The sequence below is a fragment of the Petaurus breviceps genome, unplaced genomic scaffold (genome assembly GCF_028583685.1).
Source record: "Petaurus breviceps papuanus isolate PSGF00001 unplaced genomic scaffold, PetGlider_PUasm1.0 101, whole genome shotgun sequence".
Taxonomy (NCBI): Eukaryota; Metazoa; Chordata; class Mammalia; order Diprotodontia; family Petauridae; genus Petaurus; species Petaurus breviceps.
This window is the reverse complement of record NW_027185575.1, coordinates 680,584-705,337: the sequence shown is the minus strand read 5'-3', so window position 1 is coordinate 705,337 and position 24,754 is coordinate 680,584. Positions and strand designations below refer to the sequence as shown.

Here is a 24,754-nt window from a genome sequence, read left to right as displayed (position 1 = left end):
TTGAACTCTTCTTCCTCTACTAGGCAAAAAAAAATCTCTTTCCTTCCTCCTTTGAACAACTTTAGAGTTGGGTTTTATTTATTGATTTTTTTTAGGATGCCCATGAAGGGCTTTGCATCTCCTAAAGTATACTTTATCCCAGTATCCCAAGGGAACCTTTCTCCCTGGGCAAGTCATTTTACCCCTGCCTCAGTTTTCTCATTTATAAAATGGGGATAATAATAGCACCTACCTACCAGGGTTGTTGTGAAGGTCCAGTGAGAATATACTCGTAAAGTGCTTAGCATTTTAGTAGGTGGTATATAAAAATGTTAGCTACTATTATTATTATCTGAAAAATGGGGACGATGATATAGCATCTCCCTCCCAGGGTCATTCACATGAAGTTCAAATGAGATAATATATGCTTTGCAAATATTAAAGTACTTTATGAATATTAGCCCTTTTTATAATTTCCCTCACTTTCTTTGCTTTCTTTTCTTTTCCTTAATTATTTCCTCCATTCTGTCTCCTTTCTCTATGCTTACTTTCCCTTCTAATTTTCTTCATTTTCTTTCCCCTCTAGTCTTCTTCTTTCCTTTTGTTTCTTCCTTCTCTTTCCCCTAAAATGTAAAATCATTTTTTTTTCCTCTCATCAGGTCATGGTCCTGGATCCAAAGACCCAACTCCCTCCAAAGGAGACTGGCTGATCTGTGTGTCAAAAATCCTTTGTTTTTTTTTTTCTTTTTCCTCTTTTAAGGGACAAACACACAGTTGCACAACAATTTGGACCTGGCCTTCAGCCCCACTCTCTTGGGTAAACAAAACAATACCTGGATCTCAGAGAAAATTTATTGGAAATTAAAATAAGACCCAGCCAAGGCTGGAAGGGAGGTTTAAATTAAGCATGTACAGGTCAAGCAAGATAGCACCTCCAAAATACATGCCAATGAGGGAGGGAGTCTTGAGTGAGAACCAAGTTGCCATGAGTGCTGCCTTCTATTAAGGATAAAGTCACTAACTAGCCTGAGAAGCCAACTTCTGAAAACCAACCCCCTCTGGTGCTTTCAGGGGGCCTCCTTTTGGACAGGTCAGAGTGGGGAGGGTAAAGCTGAAGGACTGGATTTAACAGATGGGGTTAGCATATGGGGGTCCAGAGTGGCTGAGGCCGCTAAGCCTGGAGTCTGGGCCTCTCATCCTAAACCAACACCCCCCCCCCAGTTTATGCCACTAGGGGGCTCACCTCATTTGCATGTGCTCAAGGCCAGCCCAGGCGGCCCCCTTCCCTTACAATCTCACCTCTTCCCCCAGGGCAGGAAATCAGCATGTACTTCCTCAGATTATGGGCGGAGGTGGCAGAAACCTGCCTAGTTTCTAGTTTTCTCCTCCTTCCCCAATTGGAATAAAAACAAAACACACCCACCCACACACAACCCCCCCAGCTCATCAATCCTGGGTCAGCCTGAATAAACCAGAGTGGACTTGGGGGGGGGGAGGGGAACCTGGTCACTGTCCTCAGCTTCCCCCTTACCTTGTGACTTTGGGCAAATGACCTTCCTTTCTGGGCCTCAAATTTCTCTTCTGCCAATAGGGGAAATCATCTGACCCCTACCTCCTCCTCAGAGCTTTAGAGGAGATGGTCATAGTGGGCATTTCTATAGCTCCACATTTTTTCATTTAGTCCTCACAACAGCCTGTGTGGCCTCCCTGATGCCCAGGGTTACATCACTGGTCTCCAGAGCCCTCCTGGGTAAAACGAGGCAGTTGGAGTCATAGACCTGGAAGGGGCCTAAGAGGTCACGGGGTCAAACCTCCTCCTTTTACAAATGAGGAAACTGAGGCAAACAGAGGTTAAAAGAGTTGGCCAAAGCTATACAGCTTTTCTAGGAAGTTCTCACGTGCAGCCAATTTAAAGACTGAATTAGTAGGGTCATAAATTTGGGGAGGGGGGCGCTGGGTGTTTCAGTGGATAGTGTGAGGCTCTGAAGTGAGACCTGAGTTCAAATTCAGCCCCACTTACTAGCTGTGTGACCCTGGGCACATCACTTCACCCTGCTTGCCTTAGTTTCTTCACCTGTAAAATGTCCTGGAGAAGAAAACAGCAAATGCCTGCAGTGTTTTTGCCAAGAAAACTCCAAAGGGGAGTCAGACAGGACTAAACATAATGTCGAGGTGGAGCGCGTCTTAGTGGTCGTGGAGGCTGACCCCCGACCTTCACAGGCCTCCTAGGGCATTTGTCTTGGTCAGTTTTAGAGCTGGTGTCGAAAGCCCCGTCCATATGAATGAGGAAAATGTAGATTCATCCATGTATTAGAGCTGGAAGGATCTGGGCAGACAGAGGAGAAAAGGAGCCTGGCCAGGACAGGAGGGTTTCGCTGGAAGCCCACTGGTTACTAAGTATCTGGTCTAGGATCTGAACCCAGGCTGTCCTCCTCTCCAGACTCACACAGTCTGCAAGCGTCTGTTCTGCTCCAGGTGACCTCAGGGTCCCTTCCAGCTCGAAATCAATGGTGCTAGGATTCTCTGGGCTAAGGGCCACGTGGGAGATAATTCCCCCTGCCCCTCCCCCTCCCCACATGGAGGGGGCCGGGGCTTCCAGGAAGCCTGGCTGGGAGGCGCCCCCAACCTCTTCGGCTCCGGGGGGCCCGAACTGCGCGCTAGCTTCGGGAGGGCAGACTGCGGGAGCCTAGCAGAGGCCCGGGGCGCGCGCGGGCGCGCGCGGGAGGGACCCCGGCGCCTGGAGGGTGCGTGGGGGCGGGCTGGCTCGTCGGAAGGCCCGCCCCCCCCAGCCTGGCTCCGCCCAGCTTGGCCCTGTCTGGGAATCCGGAGCCCGCGGAGTTGCGAAGTCAAAGCAGGCGAGGGGGCGGTCCCTCGGGGCAGGCGATGGCACATAAAACGGCCGGGGCCCTGGGCCGCTCCTCCTCGCCCCGCACCGTGGGCTCTGTGTCCCGCTGCCCTTTCTCACGTTCACCTACCCCCGCCGAGCGCCCCGCTGCGCGCTGCGCCTTGGGCGAGCCAGGGGGCCCCCAGTGCCATGGCCCGTAAGCTCGGAGGGCGCAAGACCACCGTGATCGTGGGGCTGGTGGGGCTGCTCTGCACGGTCCTGGGCGGCGTCATGATCTTCGTGGTGCCTCAGCTGATCAGAAATCAGATCCTCCAGGTGGGTAGGGGAGCCGGGCTCCCGTTTCTTCCCTATTCCCGGGGCGCCGGCACGGGTACTGGGGGTGCCGGCAGACCGGCCGGTACACAGACAGGTTTGGGAGCCCGCCCTGGCGCCGACCGAGCCGGGCAGGTGTGAGCCTTCTGCCCGCTCGCCCTGGCATCCCGGCGCCCTGGAGAGGCGCAGCGACCGGACCAGACAGACCGGGGCCGGGAGAGCTGGAGGGAAGAGAGACGTGAGCTCTCGGGCCCCTTCGTACCCGGGGACCCGTGGGGGTGCCCCAAGAACCCCGAACTCCAGTCTCTAGGGGCTCCAGGCAGCGGGGGCTAGGGAGAGCGAAAACCCGAGACCCGGCTTCCTGAGCGCGAACTCGCTGGTCGCCCCCACCTTTCCTTTAACCCTTTGCTTCTTGGGCCGCATTCATTGCCTAGTGTGATTAAGCAAACACTTGCACCCTTGCATCATCAGGGTCACCATAGATTTACAGCTGGAAGGGGACGTTAGTGGTCATGCCCCTCCTCCCCCAATTCTACAGATGAGGAAATCGAGGCCCAGAGAGGTGAAGGGACTTACCAGGGACGCACAGCTGAACCCCAGTCTTTTGAAAATTTCCCGGGCTCAACTGTGGGGACCTGGGGGCGTCTGAACGAGGGTCTGCCTCATATAAAAAAGGAAAGGAGAGAGATAGAAGGAAGCAGTTATGAATCCTGTGTAAGACCGTGGCATCCCCGGGGGAGGGCCTTTGGGCACCAGCCGGGTAGGTCTTTGCTTTTTTTGGGGAAGTAGAGACCACAGGTGGTGCTGGCTTTGATCGGCCGAGTTTGGGATGCTTGTAGCCGGCTTCTTCAGGCTCCTGGGGCAGATGCACTCCAGAGAAGCCGTCAAAGCTGCGCCCAAAGTTTCTTGCAATCCTTCCTTGCATGCTGCTTTTGTTTGCCTCGCTGTTGCATAGTTGGCATCTAATTAATTAGCCCCAGCGTTGGTGTGGTCTCTGGTGGTTTTTTCCCCCCTCTTTATGTGTCATGCTTCCGCCAGCTCAGTTGGGACCCAAAAGAATCCTTTACACTCCAGGGTCCCAAACACAGCCCAGAACACATAGTAAGTACTGAATAAATGTCACTTGGTTGGTGCAAGCTAACCAACCCTTTGTAAAAAGTTCCTTCCTCAGTCCCTGAACCTTTCCATAATTGAGTCCATTTTTAAAAGGCACTATCCTGGGGCTAGAAAGACCAAAGCAAACCAGTAAAGAAATGTAATTTTTGGGAGGGAGAACCATTATACCTGGGAGGTTCATAGGGGATCTCCAAGTGGCCCCTGAGCTGAACTTTGAGGGGAAAACCAGAATTCTAAGGGACAAAGATGAGGGGTGGGAATCTCTGTTCCGCACCTGTGAAATGCTTGTTTGAACTGGATAGAAAACAGAGGGAAGAACAGGTAGGCTGCTTTTAAGGTTTCAAGCTAATCCTCCTTCCTCTCCATAGTTGTGGAGTTCAATGAGCCTGTATTCCCAGTGAGAAGTCACCCTACAGATGTCAGTTTTTTGTGTCTGCCCTCCACACTTTGCTTTTTGAAATGCAGAGATGAAAATCACCTTGGGGAGATAATTACAGAATACATCTCCTTCTGCATGTGGACCGGGGAGTTGGACAGCTGGAAGCAGCTGGGTAGATGGGCCCTTGAGCATTCCCCTGGGTGACCATAGAGTGAATAGTCTGTAATGGCTTGGTGTTGACATCCTGCCACCTGAATTGTACAGATGAGAAATCCCCAGTGCAGAGATGTCACTCTGCCCAGGGTCCAACAGCCATGGTAGCAGAGCCAGGATCAGAACCTGGCTCTCTTCATGGCTAGTCCAGAGCATACTGCTGCCCCTTGGAAACTGGCTGCTGCATGGTAGAAGGGGAGTGTAACCCAGGCTCTTACCTTCCCAGTGCTCCAGGAAGTTCTAAGATTTTCAATTGTAGAGATGTCGCAGGTTGGGTCACTAATTATAAAGCTGATATACTGACGTTAACAAACTTTCCAGACTGCAAAGATTCTACCTCGTGCTTTGTAACTGGGTAACGACAATAACAGTTTATACAGTGGTTTGCAGAATGTCTTAATTATGGAACTGAGGCATAGAGAATTATTTTGCCCAGGGTCAAACAGAGGCAAGATTTGGATATCCATAATACCAACTTTGTCACCTGTAAAATGAGGGGCACTTGGAGTTAGATGATTGGCTCCTTTCAACTTTAAATATTGTTGTTTCGATAATCATGTCTGATTCTTCATGACCCCATTTGGGGTTTTCATGGCAGAGACACTGGGGTGGTTGGCCATTTCCTTCTCCAGCTCATTTTACAGATGAGGAAATGGAGGCAAACAGGGTGAAGTGACTGGCCCAGGGTCATACAGCCAGTAAGTATCTAAGGTCAGATTTGAACTCAGGAAGATGAGTCTTCCTGACTCCATGCTTGGCACTCTAGCCACTGTAACATCTAGCAGCCCTTCAACTTTAAATAGATGATTTTATACTCATAAGGCCCCACCCCTTTCCTTCTCTTTGCCTCTAATCACACTACAAATAGAAACCTGATCATCCATTCAGCAGTTACCACTGATGTGATGGCAGAGAGAAAACATCTCCACATACCTGTATACAACAGGTGTTTGTTAAATATAACTGAACCTGGAGTCTTTCCTCTCTGGTTGACTCAGTTTAGTGGTATAGCAGACACCTTTGTTATGACTTAATAAAGAAAACTCTTATTAATTCCTTCTAAAGACAATGCAATATATATATATATATCCCTCTCCTGAAGGAACCTTCTTATAACAAAGAAAAACAAATAAGCAAAAAACACCTGAGAAAGGGACCTCATCTAACCCTGTATGTGATATTCTGCTGCAGTAGTCCTTTCCCCCCCTCTGCTTTGAGGAGGGAAGGATGTTTATTGTCTTTGGGACCATTGTTAGTTAGTTTTTCAGTTACCAGAGTTTAATTTACTTTCAGTGACTTTATTTATGTGGTTGTAATCATTGTGTGTGTTGTCTTTTTTAGTTTCAGTTAATCAATCATAATTATTGAATCAATAAGATTGATTAACTATCATTATGTAAACTCAGTATTTTATTAAGCTTCTAGTAGGTGCCAGGAGGGACAGCTAGGGGACTCATTGAATAAAGGGCCAAGCCTGAGGTCAGGAAGACTCACCCCAAATGAGGTCAGTACTACCAAAAAATGGCTAAAAACAGGTGCCAGGAACTGTGCTAAGCCCTGGGGAGACAAAAAGAGGCAAAGGACAGTTCCTGTCCTCAAGGAGCTATAGTCTAATGGGGGATTCAATATTCAGACAATTATGTAGACTGTGTTAGTTCATGTAAATATTCATAGTTAATTGCCTAAGGATATTCCCTTAAATCTATATTCTATAATCACACTGCAAATAGAAACCTGATCATCCTTTCAGCAGTTATCACTGACATGATAGCAGAGAGAAAACATCTTTGGATACTTTAATTAATTAATAAATTAAGTTAAATTAAATACCTATGACAGCTTTTTAAGTGTTTGTTCATTTTCCAATCAGTGGTCACTGATTTATTTCCTACCACAGAGTATTGCTATGAATATTTTTACTTTTCTTTCCTTGATTTCCTTGAGTGTGTGTCTGATTTTTATTTTTATTTTATTTTCCTTCTTTTAAAAAATATTTTATTTTTAATTTATGGAATAAAACTAGCATTTCCATAACATAGTATAATAAAAAAGATGATTGCGCATGAAACTGCTAATCTCTAATCTATGTACAATTTGTGTGTCTGATTTTTCTGAAGCCCTCTGAAAGAGCCCACCTTGTAGTTTGGTTTGTGTTTGGCTTGTAGTCAGTGTCTGGATTCCAATTCTGGCATTTCCTACCTCTGTGACCTTGGGTCAGTCACATAACCTTTCTAGGATTCTGTTTTCTCAACTGCAAAATGAAGGTTTTGCCCTGTTTAGACCTTGAAGTTCCTTTCCATTGCTGTGTGTATGATCTGACCGTTTTCCCTCCCCCATGGCAATGGGGTACCCTTGGAAACTGACAAGACCTTGGTGATGGGGAAAGACTTGGGTGTAGCCAAGGCCTTTGGGTTAGGAGGCTGCTTCTGCGTCAATCACGCCACAGAATTTCTCCTTGACTTTTTTTTTTTGTTTTCCCAAATTTCTCCTCTTCAGTTTTGTAATCCAAATGATTGAGAGAGCTCTAATGAGTGATGATGCAGTGTTCCTGGTTTCTTTATTTTTGTGGTTGCTTCTTATTTTCTTCTGAAAATCCAAGGCACGGTAGTGGGTAGTGGTGGTGGAGTTGAGGGTGGGGGAGAAAGTGGAACGTCATTGTGGCAAGATTTTTTTTTCCTCTCCTATCCAAGAGGACCGGTAGTGATACCAGGTTGGGGCTTCACAAGAAACTATATTTCTGCAGAAGTTCATGAATCTTCTTGTTAGCCTAGTCTAGGCCCTCTTGTCAATACCACACATTATGATGTCATCCTAATCAAATTGGAATCACAGAATTCCTTTTTGGGGTGTGAGTTTGGGAGGACTATCGGTGAGAGGATAGAGTTTGACTGTGCTTTGAAAATTATAAAGCCCCGTTAGATGAGATGACAGTTGGGCTTCATTTTTGGTCATTGGACAAGGATTTCCTTTTTAGAGTGTCAAAGTTTAGAGATAGACTAAAAAGTGTTCTATGCTCTGCTGCTTTAGAAATAGAAGGAAGGTCAAGGAAGGAAGGGAAAAAAGGCATCTATTAAGTGCTTACTGTGTTCCAGGCTCAGGCAGTTACTTTGTGTATGACCCTGGGCAAGTCATTCAACCCTGTTTGCCTCAGTTTCCTCATCTATAAAATGAGCTGGAGAAGGAAATGGCAAACCACTCCAGTCTCTTTGCCAAGAAAACCTCCCAAAAGGGGTCCTAAGCAGTCAGACATCACTAAACAACAGCCTGTGTTAAGCATTTTATAATATTATCTCATTTGGTCTTCACAACATCCTTCTGATGTGGGTGCTTTTACTATCCCGTTTTACAGTTGAGGACACTAAGGCAGAGAGGGGTTCAGTGACTTGACCTGGGTCATACAGCTAGTTAGCATCTGGGACTGGATTTGAACTCAGATCTTCTGACATCAGGCCCTGCATTCTATTCAGCTCTTGAGGGGACCACACAGTATTGAGGATTATTTTTATATTTTTCTTTTGTGGCTTACCATGAGTAAAGACTTCATTGCTGTCTGACCAGCTCACTGGTGGTCCCTATTGAGTGGGGACTTGGGAAAGTCCCATAGGATGGGCAGATATGGAAGGATCCTGTACTGTATCATTGGATTCAACTTCCAAGTTGATTCTACACTAGGTAGAATTATGGGTCTGTTTAAATATTTTTTTTTAATGGGTGAGAAGTACCCCCACTGGCAGTCTTAATTCAAGATAGTAGAAAACACCATCTATGTGGGAGTCCCTTGGCATTTCCTTCAGATGTGAGTGTAGGCAACAAAATATTATATTCAGAGGGAGGAGTCCATAGGCTCCACCAGACTGCCAAAGCGGTCCGTGATGGACAAGCTTCAGAAGCTCAGATCTGGGAGTCTAAGAGGTGCATTGAGATAGAGGGGTGAGAGAGCCTCGTGGCTAGATAATGGGGTAAGGGAAGTTCAGGAAGCATTTTCTGTCAAGGGGTTAATGAGTAGGAACACAATTATCCCAGGAAGACAGAGTAACATTCATATAGCTTTTTTTTTTTTAAGTTTGCAGAAAGCTTCATCTGTCAAATCTCCCCCATTAGATTGTAAGTCCTTTGCTATTATATGCTCGTGTGTACTTGTATTGCTTATGCCTAGCACAATGCTTGTTATAGAGTAGGTACTTAATAAGGGCAGGGTGTCCCAAAAGTCTTAGTGCAGTTAAAACCTTATTCAAGCTTCTTCAAGCCTCCCTTGTTGGATGTTTGGATGATCTCATTGGAGCCTAGGAAGTGGGTGCCATTATTATTTCCGCTTTACAGATGGGGCGTTTGAGGTTGAGACCAGTTAAGTGACTTGCCCAGGGTCATACAGCTAATAAGTGTCTGAGGTAGGATCTGAACTTATGTCTTCCTGAGTTCAAATTCAGTTCATACCCTCTTTGATTTGGTAATTTTGCGGCCAAACTTGGTCATCGTTTTTGTTGTGCAGTCGCTTTTTGGTGGCGTCCGACTCTTCACGACTCCATCTGGGCTTTTCTTGGCAAAGATACTGGCTCAGTTTGCCATTTCCTCATGAGTCTTCTAATCAGACCAACCCATTCTATGGCTGAAAAAACAGTCATGCTTTTTACCCCCCCATTCAGCGTGGCTTTGTATGTGTGTCTCCCTTATCAGAATGTAAGCTTCTTGAGGGCAGGGCTTGTTTTTATCTTAGCATTCCTGGCCAGTTCCCAGCTTGTAATTCCTGAATAAAATTAGTGCTGATGAATTGATTAGGTGACTGGCCCAAGGTCACCCAGTAAGTCAGAGATGGAGAGGTGGAATTTGAACTCTTTGAGCCTTGGTTGACTCCTATTACATCTACTCTCCCAGGCTGCTTGGGCCTGTTTCCAGAAAAGGGCTCTTTCCCTCTGGCTTCCATGAAGTGTGTTTTATATTTTCTCCTAGCTGACTTCTTCCTGTGACCGAAGCAGGAGGGGAAGTGAGAAAAGCTTTGAGGAAGCTCCTGTGGATATGGTTTCTGTATATTAATTTGGTTCTGTGTATTTATTTGTGTGGGCCTCTGTCCTCCCATCTGGACAGGGCAGGGGCTTCCGAAGACCCCCCCTGCTGTTGTGCCCCCTCAGCCACCTGGCTCAGTGACTCCCAAATCATCCTTCAGCTCCTTTTCCCACTTAATCCCCCTTCCTTTAGGAAAGGAAGGGCTTTTAGTCAGTCCAGAAGCTCCCTTATTTATTCACCTTTTTTCACTTCTAATTGGTGTCTAATCTAATTGTTTCCCAGTGTTTTGGGTACCTTTAGAGAGCTCACAAGAGAGCTAGGAGGGACTGAGGGGCCATCTTGCCCAAACTCCTCATTTTTACAAATGAGGAAACTGAATTATCTTTGTTTAGCTGGCTCTTTGAGCCTAGGACTGGGCTCGATTTTTCTCCTCTACCCAGGATAGACTAGGTAATCAGTCAAGGAAGCAAGCATTTTTAAGTATCTCTTATGTGTCACACATGATGGCCCCCCGAAGTAGGATGACTTGTTTCAGTCATGTCCGACTCTTTTTTACCCCACTTGGGGTTTTCTTGGTGAAGACACTGGAGTGGTTTGCCATTTCCTTCTCCAGCTCATTTTACAGATGAGGAAACTGAAGTAAGCAGGGCTGAGTGTCTTGTGCAGAGTCATACAGTTAGCAAATATTGGAGGCCAGATTTGAACTCAGGAAGATGAGTTTTCTGATTCCTGGCCCTAAGCCCAGCGCTCTACCCACCTCACCACCAAGTAGAAGGCTTAGAATGATTTCATTGATAGAAAGATCTCACCAATGTAGATAGGTGACTGGTCCCCAACTTAGAGCCATAAGAGTTGGCTGGGGCCTTGAGAGGGTTCAGTGACCTGTCTAGGGTTATAAAGCCACAATGTGTCAGAGGCAAAAGACTGTGACTCAGATCTTCCTGGATGTGAAGCCAGCTCTCCCTGCCTGTGCTGCTAATGATGATGATAATAATAGGCCCATAGGTCTAGAATCTGAAGGGACCTTTGGCTCAGAGGCCACATTGTCCAATGTCTTCTTTTTACCTGTGAGGACAATAAAGTGTCTTGACCAGGTCATCCAGGTAGATCCAGTCCTGTCTGAACAATTCCCAAGCTATGATTGGCCACTCCAGAGCTGGAGTAAAATAACATCAATTAAATAACAGCCAGGACCGGTTCTGAGAAGGGCATCCATTATTCATCTGGAGCCTTCCAAGGCTATAGGGAGTGGTCACTGACTTTGTATGTCCTCTAGTGATTAGCAGTTGTAAGTTCTTCAGTGAATTAGACTCTTTAAGATGAAGGTTCTTAACCATGGCTCACATATACGACTCTCACTTTCAAAATGTTTCTTGAGACTTGATCTTTTTGAGTGACTAATGATTTCCCAAGATGCAATGCTTGTCAAAGCATGTTCTCTTGTCTTGTTTCTTTAATAGTCTGACCTTAAAGGATTTGTGATTTTTTTTTTTTTTTGGTCTGTATGGGTACCTCCACTGGGAATGCAAGTTTTTATACTTTTATATGTCTTAGTAGGTGGTCTTAATTATGTAGCATTTTATGGTTTATATCATCTGATTTGTATTACATATTATATTATGTTATGTTATATTATATATAAGTATTATATATAATATGGTATTTTATGGTTTACAAAGCCCAATGAGATAATGTGGAAAGCACTTGGCAGAAGATTGAGGATTATGGCACTGGGTTAGAAGGCACTTTGGAGGTCACCTAGTCCAATCCCCTAGTTTCACAAATGAAGAAACTGAGAATGTAACCCAGAAGGAGATTAAAGAGTTTGTCCAAGTAATGCTAAGTGTCAGAGTTGTGATTTCTGTCTTTCACCTTTTTCTGTGTCCCCATTGCTCAGCTTTCCACATAGTAGACACTTGGTAAATGTTTATTGGATGGATGGATGGATGGATGTAAACCCTGGTCTTTGGTTTCCTGAGCCATTGTGCTTTCTAATGTATGATTTTTTTTTTTTTAGTGGCTACTTTAGAATGTTCTATAAATGTCAGTTGTTACTATTACTATGATGTGATCTGGTCCTCACAACAGCCATAAAAAGTAAGTAAAAAGATAATAATTGATATTATCTCTGTTTTACACATAGCATCTCTCCCAGCTAGGGTCTTACACTTAGAGATTGGGATCCCCAGAAGGTGAAGCTGCCCACTTCAACTCTGGTTTCTAGGTGTAGTGAACTCTAAGGAGCTATGGTTCTGTTACTGCTACTCAAGAATCCCCACTAGTATGCTTCTCATCAACAGTCAACCAGTAGACTTTATTAATTCCATCAGTGAGCCTGAGAACACGATTACTTAAAGCAAAGGTATCTGATAAAAATGGCATTGTAGCTAGGGTTCTCAGTGGATACAGTGCTGAAACTGGAGTCAGAAAGGCCTGAGGTCAAATCTGGCCTCAGACACTTGGTGACTGTGTGACCCTAAACCTCATTTTGCCTCATTTTCTCACTTGTAAAAATAGGGATACTAATAGCACCTATATTCCAGGATTATTAGGATAAAATGAGATAATATTTGTAAAGCAATTTACAAACCATAAAGCATTCTATAAATGTTAGCTATTATTATTTTAGAAAAAAGAAAGTATAGCAAAGTTGATAAAACCAGGGGGCCCACTCTCTTCTTGTACATACAAGGTTTCTGGAAAGAGTGGGATCACACTCGAGGGTGGTAAAACACATGTAGAGAATTTGGGGGAGAATTTGAGGGTTCTTTTCTTTCTTCATGGAATCATAACCAACTTCCGTCTGTGTTCCTGATGAATGGGCATCCCATTGAGGATCCTATGGTCCATACTTCTGAGTCTGTAACTGACCTGAGTCTGTAACTGACAGTCTTTAAGGGATCTTGCTTCCTCACATTCCTTGCCCCACTTCCTCTGTGGTCACTATCCTTCCAACCACTGTTTACTTCCAAACCCTCCCCACCCCCCAACCTACTCAGCTCTGATTCGACCTTTGATTCTCCCGAACTCACAAGGTCATTGGAAACTTCCCTCTTTGAATTTCAATAAGCCTTACAGTTGGAGAAGGAAGAAACAAAACAGACAGAAATAGCTTCCATGGGTAGGTGGTAGACAAGATCATTGCCCCCTCCCGACTTGACTCTTAGGAGCAGCTCCCAGCAATCCTGCTTCACTTGAAGTTGCAAAGAAAAGAATGGGGAAAAAGGATCTGGTCTCCTCTTTTGCATACCCACTCAGCTCTTTCTGCTTTAGTAACCCAGAATTGTCAGTTTTTCCAGCTCCATAGCCAATTGGGAAGAAAAAATTATCCTCAAACAGTCCAAGCCTCTCAGTCACACATGTCTGGGAATAGGCTCCCCAGAACTCCGTGAGATGGACCAGAAGGAAATGGGGCATACCGATGCCTCCTCCAAGAGTGCCCATCTTCTTCTGTTAATTTGCTTAGGTGACCTACTTCTCCATTCTGGGTTTCCATCCCCATCTGGAAAATGAAGGAATAACTTTGGGGCACAATGGAGAAAGGAGTCTGGTTTGGAGTTAGAAAACCTGAGTTCCAATCTTGTTTCTTCACTTGGCTGCTGATCCCTTCTCCAGACTTCAATTTCCTTGTCTAATATAATGAAGAAGTTGATTTAAATCAGGGGTCAGGAAAATATGGCCCGTGGGCCAAATCCAGCAGCCTCCTGTTTTCGTACAACCCCATGAGGTGAGAATGGTTTTTACCGTTCTTTTGGGCATTTACCATGAATTGTATTGTATGTTCATGCACCATAAAATACCATTCTTAACACAAGGGTCATACAAAAATAGGCAGAAGGTCAGATCTCGCCTGGAGGCCATGATGATTTCTATGATTCTTTCCAGCTTTTACCGCATCTGGATAAGCAGGCAAAGAGCACTGATTAACAGTTTGCACAGCTACTGAAGGAACCTAATTTGTCCTTTACCTTCAGAAACAGAGAGAGGCCTTCCTGCCTGTTTTCTTTGTGTTCCCCTGTTACTTCTAGGGAAGGTAATTTCTCTAGTTTCCACGGACTCCTTTGGCAACAGTCTAGTGAAACCTATGAAGCCTTTCTCAAAATCATGTTTTCAGATGCATGAAATACATCGGATTACAAAGGAAGTCAATTTTACATAAATACAGTTATCAAAGTATTAAAAAAAAAATCCTGGACCCCAGGCTCTAGGATAAAATACACCATCCTCAGCTGACATTTAAAGTTCTCCAGAGTCTGGATGTAGTCTGTCTCTTCAGCCTGATTACATATTCTTTCCTTCTGCATTCTATGTGTTTGTCCAAAAAGCCCTAGAGACTGTTCTATGAAGTTGAAATAAATCTCTCACCACCCTTGTGTGTACTCACACTCTGTGGCCTATTCCTGGAAGACAGTGCCCACCTTCCTTATCTCTACTTTCCTTCATGGTCTATGCCACCTCACAACCCCCTTTTAGTCTTCTCATTTTCTATCTACAAATTATTTTTTATTTACTTATGTTTCAAGCCTGGTACATTTATGGTGGAGACAATGATAGCTTCATTACTGAGTTCCTGTCGCCTTCAGATGTAGGCTTGGGGAACCCTTTCTCCTTTAGATAAAGCTTCATGAACCTAAAAAAACATGCCCTTAGGCCATCAGTATTTAGAAGGACCCATATAACTCTAGCCTGGTACCCCTTTCTCTCTCTCAGATGAGGCCAGTACATCCAGCCTTGTGGCGCCTTCTGTGCCTCCTCCAGACAGGAATTCAAATCTCCCTTGGAAAGAGATGGACAGAACTCCAGACTGGTCTGTTCATGCCCTCCTGGGAGCAGCTTTTAGGTAACCCACGTTGGTATACACATAATCCACAACCCTGACCCTCCCCTGCATACTTGTTGTATCCCCCAACAGACCTTTTAAGATGGTGCCTAACTGTGTTTGTTTAAGCCGAGAGGACAGACTGTGGCCCTTGACCCACAGAGCTGGTGTGGTGGTGGGCTGGCTTTGCCCTGGCGCTGATTTTAGGCTTTGTATTTGTAAGATTTGGCCTGGGACCTTGCACTCAATAAATCTTGATAGTTTTAAATTGAATTCACAGAAAACCAAGTAATGGGGAAGGTAGTCCAGAGTCCTATGCCTGTCTTGTGATCTGTCCTTCCCATTTTTAGTTTTTCTGCACGAGGGTTAAATTGTAAGCCTTTAAGCAGAACTCCTCTTCCTTCCTTCTTCCTCCCCACCCTCCCATCCTTTGATGGTGGGCCAGCCCTCTGCTTTCTTGGACTCTCTTACTGATCTGCACCTTGTCTCTGGCATCTGGGACATCAGTGTCATGGTAGGATGCTGTTGGAGTCAGTCCAGCGGCTGGGCCTTTTGGGCTTTCTGGTCCCTGGTGTCAGGTCATCCAACATTCTCAGGCTCCTCCCAGCTCTTTGGTTGGTAGGGTGAAGGATCAGAATTTCTTGGAGTGTAATTAAGGTCATTTCTTGTGATTTGTTTGTCTTTTTCCTCCAGAGTTATCTAACTTCCCATTCCTCCCACCTCAGCCCTTCATATTTCTTCCTCCCCTGTTACCAAGCCTAGCTTTGGCTACCGTTGAATAACTTCAGTTTATTTTTAGTGTCTGGTTTATTTTGGTTCTGTTCTCTCTCCATGAGCTCTTTGGAAGCTTTGTGTCCTATATATAGACATGTGGGTCTATGTGTATTTACCTTTTTATAGACTAGGTAGGGTAGAAACCCAGAGTCTCAAAGAAACCTCTCTGTTCCTTTGTGATGTTGGGGGTTCCTCCATATCCCCCCCCCTCCCATCTCAGTTAATGTTATCTATGTAAGGGCTTGATGAAGTTATCAGTGTGTAAACGAGATAGCCTCGGTTCTACACCTTTTTGGAATTCTGAAAAAGACTATGGACCCTTTCCCAGTACACAGGTTTTAAACGCATAAAATAAAATCCATAGGTTTGTAAAGAAAATTAATTATATTGCAATATTTATCCAAATTTATCAAAACATTATCAAAATTTAAAAACAAGTTCATGGACCCCAGGTTAAGAACTCCATGTTTATACCTGGGGTTAGGTATGATTGGCTCAATAAACAGTTGATTGGTTAACCACCTTGGCTATCTACACGTTGGGGTCTTTAAATCGAAGGAAGAGTGGTAGATTCAATTTAGGCACCTCTCAGAGGGCATTGCTCATGTGGGGAGGAAGTTTCTATTTTTTTCTTTTTCCTGGGTTCTCCCTTCCTCTTGCCCACTATTGACCAGTCACTGGAGAGAAGACCCAGAAGGAGAAAATGCACCCAGCTGGGAGAAGATGGATATGTCCTGATGCCAAACACAGATGTAGATAGATACAGAAGTTTATATGCCAGAAGAGGAAGCATCTTGAAGGAGCCTGACTTTGCGATGGACTCTGTTAATAACCAGGAAGCAGGAGTTCATCCTTTGGCCATATGTGGGTCTCACTGCTGTAGCTCTCCATTTAAGCTCAGCTCATTCTTACTCTGGGAGAGTGGACCTCACATTTCGGGGGGGATGTTTATACTGACCCTTCTTACTAAAGTTTCTGAGTAAATGCTTAAAAAAAAAAGAGCCAGCATGGTTGATATAATGGTATGGGTCATAATGTCATTAGATTGGAAGCTCCTTGAGGGCACGGACTGTCTTTTGCCGCTTTTTGTACTCCCAATACTTAGCACAGTGCCCGACACATTGTGGATATTGTTTTTGTTGAGTTGTTTTTCAGTTGTGTGACTCCTTTTGGGGTTTTCTTGACAAAGATACTGGAGTGGGTTGCCTGTTCTTTCTCCAGCTCATTTGGATGAGGAAATGGAGTTAAGTGACTTGCCCAGGGTCATATATAAGTGTCTGAGATTAGATTGAAACTCAGCTGGTCCTAACTCTAGGTCCAGCACTCGATGCACTGAGCCACCTGTCTGCCCAGTAGACAATAAATATATATTGAACTGAATTGGTATAATGGTTAGGGCATTGGTGTTGGAATCAGAAAGAGCTGTTTTCAGATCCTGCCTCGGGTATTAATTAGGTGTGTAACCAAGGGGAAGACACTTAACTGCTCTGTGCTTCTGTTTGCTCATTCATAAAATGAATGGGTGGTTGGACTCAGTGGCATCCAAGGTCAGTTTTAAATCTCTGATACCATGGTGTGACAAGTTTGACTGATTATCAGGGGAACTCATCATTAATTGTATGGGAAACCCAACCCCTAAGGCATCCCCTTATAGCCCTGAGAGTATGGCAGTCAGCTGAACTATTGGGGACCCTAAACTTGTGGGAGCAACCCCAGAGGGGCTGCTATGCTAGCAGCAGAACCCTCAAAGAACTAGAATATTTTTCTTCACTTACTAGCTGTGTGACCCTGGGCAAGTCACTTCACCCTGTTTGCCTCAGTTTTGTGATCTATAAAATGAGCTGGAGAAGGAAATGGCAAACCACTCTGGTATCTTTGCAAAGAGAACTCCAAATGGGCTCACAAAGAGTTGGACGGGTCTGAATAACAGCAAAAGGAAAAGTTTCTTGACTGCAGGCTCAGTGCTCTTTTTTTTTGTTATCGTTGTTTTGTTGATTAGTTGTTAACAGGGTTAAGTGATTTGTCCAGGGTCACACAGCTAGTGTCTGAGGGCAGATTTGAATTCAGGTTCTCCTAACTCTAGGGTTGACACTCTTTTCTACTACACCACCTAGCTGCCCCTCAGTGTTCTATCATTGTGCCAGTTAATTGCCTTAATGATACCTACAATTCTATATTCATCCTGTGCTTGGAGACTTCCACTGACAGGAAACTTACTGCCTCCCGAGGCTCCCCAGTCCAGTTTTTTAAAAAACACATTTTAAGAAACTTTATCAACATGATTAGTTTGGAAATGTGATTGTGTTGCCAAATAACCCTGAGAACCCAGCAGTGACTGAAAATATTTGAGTATAAGGCTATGTTATTCAAACCTCATTGGGCATATCTTCTTTTAGAAGTGAGCTCTGCATAAATGATAAATTTCACTTAAACAGTTTTACTGAGTTACTAGAACATCACAGAATCTCAGTCTAAAGCAATAATAGATGGTCATCTTGTTCAGTTGTTTTTAATTGTGTTCAGCTCTTTGTGACTTCTCTTCTCTTTGGACTTTTCTTGGCAAAGATACTGGAGTGGTTTGCCATTTCCTTCTCCAGCTCATTTTACAGATAAGGAAACTGAGGCAGATGGGGTGAAGTGGCTTGCCCAGGGTCACACAGCTAGTGAGTGTCTGAGTCTGGATTTGAACTCAGGAAGAGGAGTTCTGACTCCAGGCCCAGTGTTTTATTATCTACACCACTTAATGGCCCCAGGTGGTCATCTAAAAAAAAGTCCTCTTCCAAAGCCCTCTCTGAATGATGGGACTTATCTTACTATGAAAGAAAGGCCCTTCAACTATACAGGAGTAAGGAAACTTCTTCTGGGTCTGATCATGTCATCCGGAGCCAACAAGGCTGAGCTTGGCCTGGCCACTGACCTGAGTCAAAGTTGTCTCCTAGGAGTTATGGACTTTTTCTTATAGATGGGCCACAAAATCTTCTGCTCCCTTCTGCAGAGTCGCCATAAAAATGTTTCCTTTCTCCAGTGTGTTTCAAGTATTCTTTCTCTCATGAGAGAAGGGGACTTTCAGGATAAGAGGGTTGGGACTCATTTCAATCCTGAAGATTCCATCGATGCCTCAGTGGTCTTGGGCCGCCATCCTCTATATCAGCCATAGTTGCCTACAGAAGAAGATCCCAGGCATCACAAAGCTCCCTTTGTGTGTCTTGCCCAGCTGCTATCTAGAATTAGTCCAATCCATCTGTTGAGTAACAGCATCTGAAAATGAAGCTGTGGTTAGATTGGTGTGACCTGTTCTTGGTGAGCCCATGCTGGCTCTTGGTGATCACCTCTTTCTTCTGTAACTAACCACTTGTTTAATAGTATGTTGTATCATTTTGCCAAGTCAAGCTTCCTGGCCTGGAGTTTGCAGACCCTTTTATTTTATTTATTATTATTTTTTTAATGGAGAGATTTGTCCTTTTTCACTCCTGGGCAGCACTCCCCTCTTGTGCAATCTAAACAGAGATTAGTGGCAGGAACTTAACAGTCTTTACAGCTGATTTGATCAGTGCCTTGAGGTGACTTTCTATCTTGTCCCAGGGATTTGAACTCCAGGGTGCTCTTGCAATGTGCTATCTTTGGCTTTCGGTTTCTGATCCATATTTCTTTCCCCTCCCCTTTTCAGTTCAAAGGTTATTCTCCTGCTCAGAAACAAGAAGAGGTGGGGGAGCTCCATTTTGCCACAGTCATCCATTCTTATCATCCCATTTACTGCAAGCATGGCTATATTCCTGCTTGGATCTCTTGTCTCCTCCCATCCTAGGATGCTTAGTGCTGGTAGTCAGCCTTTGATCATTGTGCAGTCTGGTACTTTGATAACTATTCTTTTTTTTTTTTTTTTTTTTGCTTTTTGGAGGGAGGAAGGCAGGGCAATTAGGGTTAAGTGACTTGCCCAAGGTCACACGGCTAGTAAGTGTTAAGTGTCTGAGTGAGGCAGGGTTTGAGCTCAGGTCCTCCTGACTCCAGGGCCGGGGCTCTATTCACTGTGTCACCTAACCACCCCCTTTGATAACTATTCTTACAGAGCCATACTAAGCTAATTGCTTTAAAAAAAAACAAAACAAACCTCTTTCTCTCTATCTTTTATGTCGTTGAATCATTCCAGTTGTATCTGACTCAGTGATTTCCTTGGTAGAGATACTGGAGTGGTTTGCCATTTCCTTTTCCAGCTCATTTTATGAATAAGGAAACTGAGGCAAATGGGGTTAAGTGACTTGCACAGGGTCACCCAGCTAGTAAGTATCTGAGGCTGGAATTGAACTCACGTGGTTCTTACTCCAGGCCCAGTGCTCTATCCACCACTTCATCTAGCTGTTCTTGAAATCTAGGAACACACATCAGACTATACTTTTCTCCTTCTTCATAAACTCCAAAACAAAACAGTCACTTCCCTTCCCTCCACCCCCATCCTCAAATTCCCATCATTCTTGCTTAAACAACCACCTCTTGCTCATTGGTGAAGACAGTCTCTGCGTTAGAAATTCCCCTCAAATATCTTGGATGATGATCATTAAGGCAAGCCAAGAATCATCCACTGTTCAGCTGTTGGCTGAGAAATCTCCAGGACATGCCTCCACATTTGGAGTCCCCCATCATTATGACATCACTGCTGTGACGGGTTCGTGAGCAATTTCCCGAGGTCCTCATCGATTTTCTTCCCCTTTCTGGCCAAGTGTTCTCCAGTGATAAAATTGCTTCTGTTTTTGTCTTTTTGTTGGTCTTCACCCATATTTTCCCTACTCTACTTCCTCTGGATCCTTTCTTAAGTTGTTTTTCACGTCAGAGTGTGAGAAATTCCCGTGTTAGTATTCTCATAAGCAGTAAACTCTCCATATGAGTTCCAATGCTTCTCTTTATATACAGCATATTTATTGTTTCTATAGCATAGTTATATTTTATAATATAACTATATATATATATATTTATATATATATAATATAAATATTCTGTTACATTTCATACACCACAGTTTCAGCTCAGGATTTCTTAAAACCGGTGGGACCCATGAATTTTCTTCAAAAAACGGGTAACTATAATGTATATTTATATATATAAACTATAATGTATATTTATATATAATATAATATATAATATAACTATAATGTATATTTATATATAATATAACCTATTATTTAAAAAACTGATAACTAATGCATATTATGGTTATCAGTTTTTTAAATAATAGGTATTATATTATGATATATAATTGGTTTTTACTTTAATTGGTTATTTTATCATAATTGATTTTTTTTTTGCTTTTTTGGTGGGGAGGGCAGTTGGGGTTAAGTGACTTGCCCAAGGTCACACAGCTAGTTTTTGTGTTAAGTGTCTGAGGTCGGATTTGAAATCAGGTCTTCCTGACTCCAGGACCAGTGCTCTATTTACTGCTCCACCTAGACCCTGTACAAATCACTTAACCCTATTTGCCTCAGTTTCCTTATCCATAAAATTGACTATTTTTTAATTGAGCATTTAAAAACATGATTGTGAGAAGGGAACTGTGGACTTTACCGATTGTCAAAATTTACTAGGATACAAAAAGATTTAAAAACCTTTGGTTTTGCTATTCCCCAACCAATAGTCATTCAACTTTGCTTCCATTCCTTTGCTGTCACAAAAAGTACTATTATCAATATTTTAATCTCTATGGAGCATTTAATATATATTTTAAAAAATATAAAATATTACTTATTCCCTAATGACCTGGAGTCAGAAAGACCTGAATTCAAATTTTGACTTTAGGCATTTGCTAACTATGTGACCCTGGGCAAGTCACTTAACCTCCATTTGCCTCAGTTTCCTCATCAGTAAAGTAGGATCATAACAGCACCTACCTCCCAGGGCTGTTGTGAAGATCAAATGAGTTAATAATAGTAAAGTACTTAGCATGGTGTCCAGCACATGGTAGGGGCTATATAAATATTAGCTATTATTATTAAAGTTATATTCTATAGCTCTGTAAAGTAACCGTTTGTAAACCAAAGTTTATTTGGTATGGCACTGAATAAGTAAATTAATTTAGGTAATATTTCCATTTTTATTGTATTAGCTTGAACTACTTATGAACATTGAATAATTAATAATTTAGATCTGTTGTGGATGTGTGTGTGTATATATAGTGTGCATATATATATATATATATATATATATATACAATATGTGTGCATTATATATACACATACAAACACATGCACACACGCAGATATTTTGCATATAGTTCCTATATATGTCTTGGCAGGTAGACTCCCAATTTTTTTATACTGTCCATAGTTATTTTAAGTAGAATTTCTCTTCCTGGGAATATGCAGAAATGCTGATGTTTTGTGGATAAACTCATCTTAGACTTGGATTCAGTTTTACTGTATCTCAGTGAAAGGTTTTTGCTGTTGTTGTTTTGGGGAGGGGAAGGATTGGGCCTAAATCTGGGACTTCATTGGAGTGAGGCCCTTCTGGTGAGGAAGTTCTTGCCCCCAGTGAGCTGTTTTGTATATAACTTAGGGGTGCATAGGTGGCAAGGGTCGGAGTGACCCGAACACCCAGGTCTTTTGGGATTCAGGCCAGCCAGCTCTTCAACTTGTAAATCTGCCTTTTTTTTCTGATGCCCTCAACTTTAGTTGGCATTGTTGATGGACCTCGTCCCAGTACTGTAAGATCTTGGATTTCTTTTGTAAGACTTCACGGGCTTTGCTGTTGCTTTCTGGATTATGTCGGGCAGAACCATTTTTGCCCAGGGGAATTACCAGTGGCTGCCATGTTTGGCAAGGCCTGGTGAGTTTTCTGCCCTGGGAAGATGGCAGAGCTTTCTATGACTATAGTCGAGTCAGCCTCCTTGCCTTTGGTGCCCCTTCGTGGCCCACCACTGCTACCTCTTCCTCTGACCCTTACTATCGGTGGGTGAAAGCATGCTGATATCTGGTTGTCAGATTGCAAATACAACCTGATTTCCTGAGTCTTCAAGAACAGTACTTCTTAAACTTAAGACCCCATATGGAATCATGAAAAATTTGGCAACAATAAAATGTTTCTGAACACCCAACAACCAAAAATTAATCACAAATCAAACTGATAATGAATCTGACGTGTTTCTGGCCGCATTTGGCTGTGTTTTATTGGGCAACTTTACTGCAGCCTTGGTTTGGAGCACAAAGTATGTGCATTTTGTACTGCACGTACCCTTGGGCCATGTAATGCCTGTGAACATGGCTGAAAGTGAAAAGGGGTCATGAGTGGAAAAAGTCTAAGAAGCCCTGTTAGAGGAACATCTGGGGTTTTGTACAGAGACATTGACCATCCAGGGTAATTATCCTGAGGCCTTCAATCACCAAAGAATGAGTCAATTATTGTTGATAGGTTGTGGTCAGTAAGGCAGGAAAGAGTGACGTCCTTTAGATAGATTTTTCAATAGTGAGTTGTTTCCTAGGTATTTCTAAAATCTGAGAATTCATCTCACTGGGGATTCCTCCCGCCTCCCTGCAATAGTCCTAGCACACTGGCTAATATAATAGGGACAGAGGGGGAAATTGAGCCTTAGAGAGGTTAGCTGACTTGTCCAGGGTCACAGGGCTAGCAAGTTAGGGCCAGAGCCAGGATTTGAACCCAGGTTTCTCCTGATGTAAGTTCCAAAGCTTAATCTCCTATGCTTTTCATTCTCTGAACTTCAGACTTAGTAGCAGAATATGGCATTATAAAAGCTTTAGCAGTTTATGGAAACCTCTTGGTATACTGTTAAGACCCTTCTGCTCTCAGCTCAACAGCCATTCACTGTGCTGGGGTCCCTCCTCAAAGTACAGGTCCCAGGAAGAGCTCACCCATGGGAGAAGGGGGGCACAGGGACAGAGAGGTGAGGGGACTCCAGGAAATGAGGGATATCCCAGCGCGAGGGGGCTGCTGAGGCATGGTGGTGAAATCAGTCATAAGCATATAAGAGAAATAAATGAAGGATGGAAATCAGTAAACATTTCTTAAAGGTCCATTATGTGACAGGCACTGTGCTGTGTTGCTGGGGGATACAAAGAAAATAAAGCACTGTTCCTGCCCTCAAGGAACTTACAGTCTAATGGTAGAGACAGCAAGCAAACAGCTAGGGACAGAATATAGACAGGAAAAACTGGAAGTAACCGGCAAAGGGAAGGCATTAGAATTAAGGAGAGATCAGGAAAGACTTGGATAGAAGGTGAGATTTTATCTAGGCCTTAGAGGAATCCATGAAAGCCAGAAGGAGGGCAGGGAGGGCAGCCAGTGAAAGTGTTTGGAATCTGGAGATGGAAGTGGCTTGGGTAAGGGAGAGCAAAGAGGCCAGGATCACTGGATTACAGGGCGTTGGTGCAAGTATGCATATATGTGTGAAAGGTGTAAGAAGATTCTGAAGGCGGGAGCAGCAGGTTCTGAAGGACATAGAACTCCACATGGGATTTTATAATTATTTCTGGAGGTGATAGAACAAGTCACTGGTTTATTGAGTTGGGGGTGGAAACCCTGCACAAAGGAAGATCACTTTGCCAGCCGAGTGGGAGGGTGGACTGATGTGGGGAGAGACCTGAGACAAGCACACCCACCAGCAATTATTACAATAGTCCAAGTGTGAGGTAATGAGGGCCTGCCCTGGGCACCAGTCTGATCAGTGTCAGACTGAGAGATGCTCCGAAGGTATGATTGATGGGCCTTGGCAACAGATTGAATATGGAAAGGTGCTAGGACAAGGGATAGCAAGGGAGATGTCAAGAATGACAGTATTGGACGTGGCTGTCACTGGGATATCCAGACTGAGTTATCACGGGAAGACAATTTAACAAATACACGAGATGATACTGAACTTGTAACAAGTGATAACACAAGAAGTGGTTGTCTAAGCATTCAGCAAGAACATGGACTTTATATAAAGTGAATTCATTGTAGTATATGAATATACAATATTTTAATATAAAATGATATAATAATATATAATATATTTATATCAAGTGAATACATTAGTCAAGACTCCTCTGAGAAGGTAAGATTTCTGACATCTCAAACAATCTACTGGGTCTGTAAAATAATTCCTTTAGTGTGAGAGATCCTTCAGTCCTCGGGGACGTCTTCAGCCTCTAGATCCATATCTTGCCACTGGACCCAGATGGCTCTGTAGGAGGGACAAGGCCAGTGACTTTGCACAGTCCTGCCTCACTTAATTCCAGTTCACGTGTAAGTCGTGGCATCAGCTTCCTCACGCCACGTTTGTCTTGGAGAACAAGAGACAAACAGCAACAACAAGGATCCAACAGTCAGTCAGATATTT

At 43.7% G+C, this 24,754-nt stretch overlaps 1 protein-coding gene across 4 annotated transcripts in view; it reads left to right on the top strand.

The window, feature by feature from the left end:
• Nucleotides 1–2,772: 2,772 nt before the first annotated feature.
• LOC138157295 (scavenger receptor class B member 1-like) overlaps nt 2,773–24,754 on the top strand; it is a 103,254-nt gene continuing 81,272 nt past the window's right edge. For all 4 annotated transcript variants that reach the window (XM_069082992.1, XM_069083079.1, XM_069082843.1 and 1 more), the window contains exon 1: nt 2,773–3,139. In XM_069082992.1, coding sequence (XP_068939093.1) covers nt 3,014–3,139 — 126 coding nt within the window. In that variant the 5' untranslated portion in view covers nt 2,773–3,013. The remainder of the gene's footprint in view (nt 3,140–24,754) is intronic.